General features: G+C 37.7%; 1 protein-coding gene across 6 annotated transcripts in view; it reads right to left on the bottom strand.

The window, feature by feature from the left end:
• Window positions 1–3,401: 3,401 nt before the first annotated feature.
• The window catches only part of CCDC68 (coiled-coil domain containing 68), a 70,468-nt gene continuing 64,651 nt past the window's right edge, over window positions 3,402–9,218 (bottom strand). For all 6 annotated transcript variants that reach the window (XM_064294484.1, XM_064294489.1, XM_064294488.1 and 3 more), the window contains one exon: window positions 3,402–5,993. In XM_064294484.1, the coding sequence (XP_064150554.1) occupies window positions 5,936–5,993 (58 nt within the window). In that variant the 3' untranslated portion in view covers window positions 3,402–5,935. The remainder of the gene's footprint in view (window positions 5,994–9,218) is intronic.

The raw sequence follows: 9,218 nt of genomic DNA, 5'->3' as shown, positions 1-9,218 counted from the left end.
CTCCCTCCACCCTTGTGCCCAGACAAATGCTGATTTGCGTTCTGTCACTATGGAAACATCCACTATGTCCTCTTTTTTTCCTCTGGCTTCTTTCACTTGAGGAGTTATTTTAATGCGCAGGACTGCTAACTGAAAGGTTGAAAGTTGGAGTCAGAGTTGACAGGATGGCAGCTGGGTTTTTTGTTTTTTCTTCCACTTGGAAGGAGCCCTGATGGAGCTGTGGCTAAGTGCTTGGCTGCCAACTGAAAGGCTGGCAGTTCAAATCCACCAGCTGCTCTGGAATCAACTCAACAGCAATGGGTCTTCCCTCTGGCACAATGATTTGAGATTTATCTGTATTGTTGCATATATTAATAGTTTGTTTCTTTTTATTACTGAGTTATATTACATTGTATGGAGATGCACCACATTTTATCTTTTCATCTGTCAAGTGTTGTTGCTTGTTTAGTGTTGTTGCTGTGTGTTGTTTAGTGTTGTTGCTGTGTGTGTGTGCGTGTAAGTGGCTATTATACATGAAGGTACTATAAATATTCATGCATAAATCTTTATGTGAACAGCTTTTGTTTCTCTTGGATAAAAACCTAGGAATGAAATGGTTGGGTCGTGTGGCAGGTGTACCTTTAACTTTTTAAGAAATGGCCTGTTTTCCAAAGTGGTTGTACCATTTTGCATTCCACCCACCCCCGCCACCCGCCCCAGTAACGAATGTACGAGAAGTTCACTGCTCTACATCCTCATATTGAACACTTGGTATGGTCAGTTCTTTTTAACTTTAGCCATTCTAATAGATGGTAAGTCTCAGTGGCTTTAATTTGCTTTTCCCTGATAACTAGTGTTATGAAGCATGTTTTCATATATTGTCATTTGTATATCTTTTGTGAAGTGACTGTCCAATCACTTTTACTCATTTTAAAATGGGTTGTTTGTCTTATTATTATGTTTTAAGAGTTCTTTATGTATTCTGGATCCAAACCAAACCCATTGCTGTCAAGTAGATTTTGACTCACAGCAAACCTACAGGACAGACCAGAACTGCCCCATAGGGTTTCCAAGGCTATAATCTTTATGGAGACAGGCTGCCACATCTTTCTCCCATGGAACGGCTTGTGTATCTGACCACCAACTTTTTGCTAAGCAGCTGAGCTCTTAAACCACTATGCCATCAGGGCAGCTTCATTTTCTGAATACAAATCCTGTACGTGCTGTGAATATTTTCTCCCATTCTGTGGCTTGCATTTTCATTTTTTTTTTAAGGGTGTCTTTTGAGAGAGTTTGAAGAGCAAAGGTTTTAAATTATAATGAAGTCCAGCCTATTGTTTTTAAGGTTTGCATTTTTCATGTACTATTTAAGATTCTTTGCCTACCCTAATGTTGTGAAAATCTACTTTTTTTCCTATAAATTTTACAGTTTTAGCTTTATATTTAGGTATATTTTCCATTTGGGGTTGTTACATATTTCAGAAGATAAATCAACATTCATTTTATAGATATTCAGTATTTCCAGCACTATTGAGAACATTTTCCTTGCTCCATTGGATTCCCTTGGCATCTTTGTCAAAAAATCAATTAACTACATATTAATGGGTTTATTTATGAGTTCTCTTTTCTGTCCATTGATATATTTGTCTATCCTTTCACCAATATCAAACTGCTGATATATTTTGCATTTTAACCTTTTAATCTGTGACCTTGTTAAATTTACTTATTAGTTCTAGTTGTTTTGTAGATTCATTGGCATTTTCTACCTTATCAAACATATGAACTGGAACAGGCAATATTAATTTTACCTTTCCAAACTACACGCCTTTTTTTTCTTGCTATATTCCAATGGCTAGAATCTGTGATACATTAAAAAAAAAAAAAAAAAAGTGGTTAAAGTAGGCATTCTGGCCATGCTCACAATCTTGGGTAGTAGGGAGCCGTAGTCAGTTACTACTTGTGAAGTGACTAACTTAAGGCTTTTCATACGTGCTCTTTATCAGAATGATGAGTTTTCCAACTATTTCTAGTTTGCTGAGTTTTTATCATGAATGGGTGTTGAATTTTTCATTTATAAAATGATCATGTAATTTTTCTCATTTTTTCTGTGTATATGATTAATATATTGATTTTTCACATGACAAACCAATCTTGCATACCTGGATAAGTCCCATTTTGTTATGATGTCCCAATATAGCCTTTAAATATACTGTTGTATTCAGTTTGCTAATATTTTAAGGAAATTTGTACCTATGCTTATGAGGGATATTAGTGTGTATTTTTTTTTTTTTTTTTGTAATGTCTGACGAGTTTTGTTATTAGGGTTATGCTGGCCACATAAAATAAGCATTGTCCCTTTTTAATTTCTGAAAAAAAGTGTAAGACATTTGTTATTTCTTTTTGGAAAGTTTAGTATTCACCAGTGAATTCTAGGGCTGGAGTTTTCCTGGTGGGAAGATTTTTTTATAAAAAATACCTTAAATAAACATGGGGCGCTATTCAGATTTTCTGTTTCTTCTTGTGCTGGTTTTGCTAAATTGTATTTTTCAGGAAATTTATCCTTTCTATCCTATTATTTCTTGGCACAGAGTTGTTCATATTATCCTTTTAATGTCTGTAGGGTTTCTAGTGGTAACCTTTTTTGCTTTTAGTATGGTGATTTGTATTTTCTCTTTTCTTCACCAATATAGCTAGACATTTATAAATTTTGTTGATTTTTTTTTTTTTTAAGTACCATCTTTTAAAAACCTAAACCTAGTGCTGTCGAGTCGATTCCGACTCATAGCGACCCTACAGGACAGAGTAGAGCTGCTCCATAGAGTTTCCAAGGAGCGCCTGGAGGATTCGAACAGTCAACCCTTTGGTTAGCAGCCATAGTACTTAACCGCTAAGCCACCATCTTTTAGCTTTATTAGTTTTCTCTATTGTCTGTTTTGAGGAGCCCTGGTAGTACAGTGGTTAAAGGACTCGGCTGCTTACCAGAAGGTCAGAGTTTCTACGGCAGGCTGCCTCTGTAAAGATCATAGCCTTAGAAACTCCAAGGGGCGTTTCTACTCTGTCTTCGAGGGTTGCTATGACTTGGAAATGACTCGATGGTAGTGCGCTTTGGCTACTGTCCACCTTCTATTTTGTTAGTTTCTGCTCTTTATCCCTTCCTTCTAGTTTCTTTTTCTTTCCCTCCTAGCTTTACATGATGGGACTTTGATTTCTAGGCTTTTTATATTCATAATACAAACATTTAAAGCTATAAGTTTCCCACTAAATGTTTCTTTAGCTATATGTCACAAATTTTGATATGGTGTGTTTTCATTCTCATTTAGTCCAAAATATTTTCTAATTTTCCTTGTGATTTCATTTTAGATCCAATAATTATTTAGAAATATTTGGTATATTTCTGGCAATCAAATAAAAACTACTTAACGTATTTATAAATAACGATTTTAATGTAAAAAGAAATCAAAACAAAGTTCACACAATAAATCAATTTTCTTTATTGTAAGGCATATTACAAATATTCAAAAGATTTAGCAGTTGTGTAGTCTAAGCATTTAATAATAATTTGTAACAGTATGCTTAATCAAAGTAAAACTCAGCTTCTTCTCATTTTCCGACCTTCATGCATTAACTCCAAGGCCCATCTCAGACTGCCCTATCTGATATACTGTTCAGTATAATTTTAGGTACAATTATTTAAACTCTAACTGCACTAGTGTTTCTTTTCCTATGTTAAACCAAAAACCCAGTGCCGTTAAGTGTAGAGAATTATGTTTAGACTAATAAATTTCATTACCAGTTATAATCTTGTTTTTTCATTAGAAATTTTTCTTTAGAAAAAAATCTTAAAATATAAAAGCTGAAACAATAAGAACACGGGAAATGATCCCTACACGACACACAAATTTGTAGTGGATGCTACTATATAAGATATTTTTGTATTTGAAAAGTTCACATCTTTTTAGGCTTCTGAGTCTACTTACTCTTATTCCCTGGTGTTCCATAAACCATTCCATCGTGAACCCAGAGCCCTCATGAGCAGGTCCTTTCTGTACTAGACCCAACTGGACTTCCATGTTCAAAAATGAGTATAGTGAAATCAAAATCAAATCCAACAATGTTTTCCCAATTTTGACTTTCAAAACTTTTTTTTTCCTCTAATAGAAATCATCAGATTGTTAGGTCAGCTGGGTGAATTCATTCTAAAATCTCATAATTACTAAAACCTTGCATGATGATTAAGCCGTAACAGGGTCCCCCCAAAAGGGAGGCATTTCTATAATTCAGAAACGCTTCAGACCAAGTGAGCAGGCAGAAGAGATATCAACAGGTCAAAAGGTTCAAAGCTTGCTCCATAATTAGCAGTTAGGCAAGTTACTGGACCACTCAGGTTATTTTCCTTTTCACAATGGAGAAAATAATATGACCTGCTTCTGAGCATTGTTGGAAAACTAAAGGACTTACTACAGAAAACATATTAGAATTGCTCCTGATATGGGGCAAGTATGCTCGAAATGTTATTATTAGGAATATATACCTTAAAAATCAGCAGACAATAAAAACAAAGACAACTTTGAAACATGAAACTCATACTTATAGTTATGCAAGAACTTTAAGGATTACAGTACTTGGATGAATTTATAAATACATTACTGTATCTCAATGGTATACACCTTTACATATTTTATAGATAACAACACTGATACTTCATATTCTACACTGAAAGGACTGCAGCATCTTCCTGAGGAAATGTGTAGAGTTATACATCAGAGAGCATGACCAAGGCCTCATTCATTTAATTGAAGTAAGTTCTGCTTTCCTGAGGTCAGTATGTTTGCACTTCTACAAGTTAGAGTTTGTTTTTACTCATAACAATCACAAACCCCACCTGTAATTACGGCTTGCATCAGAATTTAAGCATACTTTCACAAAAGCACTAAACACGTAAATTCAGATTCTTCCAGGCTTGAACCCAGGATATATACGTTTTTGTGGAGGCATGGGCTAACACCACTATGTGCCATTCTTCCCCTCAAACATTTTATTTAGTTAATTAATGAACATTAAGCAGAAAATCTGTCACTAAGGCAGAGTACACTGGGTGCATCCTTGCGAGCTTATGTCTGTGGGTAGCCTAGAGCTATCATTCTGAACTAATTCTTAATTTCAGCACAATTAAGATCAGCCATGCTTGGTAAAGTAGGAGGTCAGCAAAAAAGAGGAAGACCCTCAGCCAGATGGATTTGACATAGTGGCTGTAACAATGGGCTCAAACATAGCAATGATTGAAAGGATGGTGCTGGACTGGGCAGTGTTTTGTTCTGTTGTACTATGAGATGGAACTGATGGCACCCAGCAACAACAAAGAGTCACTTCCCTGATGTGTGGTGAGCTAGCCATGATTCTCAGCTTTGGAGTGTGGTGTGTGGTGGGGAATGTGCTATAAAGAATCTTTTCCCTCTCCTGCCCATAACTTAGTAGAGAATAACTCACTACAAATGGGCCAAGAAATGATCTTATGTCATAGTAAGATATTTATTATCCAAAGGTCAGCTTTAACATAACACTGTTTATTCATACATATATACGCTCTTCTTTATAGTTAGACTCATAAACCACTATCGAAAGGTCAACACTGACAACCTTAAACCAGTCCCTTCAGCAAATATTTGAAAACAAGATTCAGGTTATAAAAAAAAAAAGTTTTAAAGCAGAATCCATCTTCCATCATGGGAAAGCTCCTGGTTTCTTCACCCATTTAGTAAGTTCTGAAGAAAGAGTTCCTTCCGTCAAACACAGTTGTTGGATTTTCTGGAATGTTGTGTTCCTGAAAAGCTCATTGTAGGAAGTCTCATTTAAATACTGGCACTATGCCATTTTACCACACAAGTTTGGACTGTATTTCAAGAAATAAATAAGAACTACATAATGATCTTCTTCAATGAGATCTTTTCTAGCAGGTTCATTTCCGTAGTCTGATCAACATTAAATATGGGGAGGTGACTTCAGTCATCAATTCACTGCAGAAAAGACCACACAATGATCAAAACTGAGCAACAGCACATTAAACTTTAGCGATATAATTGCTGTTCTACCATTTCCACAACCACCATCCTACCAAGTTGCAACTAATTGGTTTGGTCTAAGTGATTACGATTAATTGATTCTGACCAATTCCCCATGAGGTACAGTAGCACCACATCCCTGTAGTTGTAGTTGTTGTTGTGTGCTGTCAAATCAATTCCAACATATCACATCCCTGTAAGACAGAGAAGAACTGCCCTATATGGTTTCCTAGGCTGCAATCTTTACAAGAGCAGATTGCCAGGTCTTTCTCCTGAAGAGCCACTGGGTAGGTTTGAACTGGCAATTTTTCAGGTAGTACCTCAGTGCTTAACTGTTGCACAACCAGGACTCCTTCCCTCACATCACAGAGGCATTTAACTTGCGCATATTCAACTAGTTGTAATAGGTCAAGAGCGAAGAACAGAGACAAGAAAGAATGAGAGCATGGGTCTCATTACACTCTGTGAAGGCAGCACCAGAGTGAGCTGGAGATGGAAAACACAAATCCGCTGTCTGTTCCTCAGGATGCTTCAGTTCTGTGGGTTTCTCAGATCCTGAGCTGCTCTCCTCGCTGAGTGTGACTCTACTATTTAAAACTACATATGTGTATTGAATATGCCATGAACTGCCAGAAGAACAAACAAATCTGTCTCGGAAGAAGTACAGCCAGAATATTCCTTAGAAGCCAGGATGGCGAGACGTCATCTCACGCACTTTGGACATGTTATCAGGAGGGACCAGTCCCTGGAAAAGGACATCATGCTTGGTAGAGGGTCAGCGAAAAAGAGGAAGATCCTCAATGAGATGGAATGACACAGTAGCTGCAACAATGGGCTCAAGAATAATAATTGTGAGAATGGCGCAGGACCAGACAGTGTTTCATTCTGTTGTACGTAGGGTTGCTATGAGTTGGAACTGATTTGATGGCACCTAACAACAACAACGTGTGTGCGTGTTTTACCAACGTGCCTCTATCTCAGGCAAACCACTTGTTCTGGTGTTGAAGAAACACCTGTGTTCCAATGCACAGAAAAAAAAAAAATCTAGCTGTTTATACTTACTCAGGGAAAACTATATTTTGAGTGACTGAAGAAAGATTTCAAGTTTAATTTTTAAGGGTATGGAATTTGTTTTTGCCTTAGCAGCTATTCTAACCCTTCACTAGTATTATAATTCCATTGTGCATTGCTGAATCCAGAGTCACCAAACCATACTACCACTTACATTCTCAAAGCAGCCAGTTGGCCATATTTCATATTAGAGTGTGAGAACTGCCTTGATATCATTAACACTAGAGTTTCTACTAAAAAATAATAAAAAGGGGGATATTTATTCCCTCCAGTTTCCAAATTTCAATTAGGAAATTTCTCCCTTGACCTTTCTCAAGTCATAGGGTGAAGAAAAGTCTCTAGACTCAGTAGACGTTTAACTATTAATTAGTTGCAGCTGAAGAATCATCCACAGACGTCATTCTCTCCAACACATCCTCTGAACCAACCAGAGTCTCAGGGTTCAATACTAGAGTAGTTAGAATGTAGAGAAAATCAGAAGTCCCCTTGACTACCTTACTGTGGCCCCATCCCCTCCAGGGTCAAAGCAGCTGAGGCCGGCCATGATGTCTCATCATACCAGAAGAGGACCGTGTTTGGATGGACCCAACCCACTGCTGTTGAGTCTATTCCAACTGACAGTGACCCTATAGGACAGAGCAGAACAGCCCCATAGAGTTTCCAAGGCTATAATCTTTAAGGAAGCAGACTGCCCCATCCTTTTCCCACGGAGTCACTGGTAGGTTCAAACCACTGACCTCTCAGTTAGCAGCTGAGTGCTTTAACCACTGCGCCACCAGGGCTCCTTCTCTGGATGGAAGGGAGCAAAAATACTTAGCATCCCACTTTCCCTTGGGAAGTCACTCTTGTTCTCTATTTCAAACCCTTCACTTCTTCCCCCACTGAAGTGACTACTTCTCTCCTTGCTTCTGTAATGTAGGCATTTTACCTCCTAATAAGATATCTCTGCAGCTTCATTTCTTTTCTTTTGTAGAAGTTGCCAGGCTAGTGACCAAAATGATGATAACTTAGCTTCTGGGGGCCCAGAGATTTTAGAGGACTTGATTCTTAATGGCTTCTTCCCTAGTTTCTAATTACCTATATCATTAGCAAAGTCAGGCGCTCTGGCAGGAAGTCCTAAGGAGGGAGATGAATTGGTCTGAATTCCTAGACAGATGCTAATCATAGTGGGACTGGGCTTCCACTGCAGGCACTATGCCAGAGAGATTGAGAAAATGGGATTCTTCCCTAGAGGGACCAGACTGGGAACTCAAAAGCTGTGAGAACTGGGAAGTTTTTAATCATTTTAAAAAATGATACATGTAATTACAACTGTTTTATTTTAAGTAACAATTTCACAGGGTATTATGGAAATGAGATTTGAGCCCAGAAGTCTTTTTTATATTTTGCCACTTCAGATTCTGTCCAAATTTTTAAAGGACTTAGATTGTTTCAACCATTGTTTCGACTGCTTTGATAGGTCACTGCCATTACTTGAATTCATTCCTTTTTAGGTAATTTTTAAAGACACTTAGCAATGCAGAAAATAAAGAGAAAAATCCAAGGTACTATTCCTGCCCTCACGGTATTTATAATCTATTTTATTTGAGAGATGTTGGGTTGTTATCAGGTGCCGTTGAGTCAACTGAGTCCTAGTGACTGCATGCGACAGAGGAGAAATGCCCCAAAGGGTTTTCTAGGCTGTATCTTTATGGAAGCAGATCTCCACGTCTTTCTCCCACAGAGCCACTGGTGGGTTCAAACAGCCAACCTTCCGGTTCGCAGCCTTGTGCATAACTGTTGTGCCACCAGGGCTCCTTGATTTGAGAGATAGAGACATGGAAATTTAGGTAATTATAAACAATTCGTGATTAAAATGCCCATCAATGGAAATGAAAACATGAGCAACTGAAGCATAAGGACAATAGATAAGATGATCTGCCAGGTTTACAGAAAGTGTGAAAGTTGAGATTCGACCTGTATTAGGGCAAAGAAGAGGGAAAAAAAGATATCTAAACGTATTCACTCATTTAATTAGTAAATATTTATAGGCCAGACTTTGAAGATTCCGTGGTGAGCATGACTAAAGCATTTCCTATCCTCAAAGAGTTTCTTCCCTTTTGCAGGAGA

This window comes from Loxodonta africana, chromosome 11, assembly GCF_030014295.1.
Source record: "Loxodonta africana isolate mLoxAfr1 chromosome 11, mLoxAfr1.hap2, whole genome shotgun sequence".
Classification (NCBI taxonomy): Eukaryota; Metazoa; Chordata; class Mammalia; order Proboscidea; family Elephantidae; genus Loxodonta; species Loxodonta africana.
This window is presented reverse-complemented; position numbering and strand designations above follow the sequence as displayed.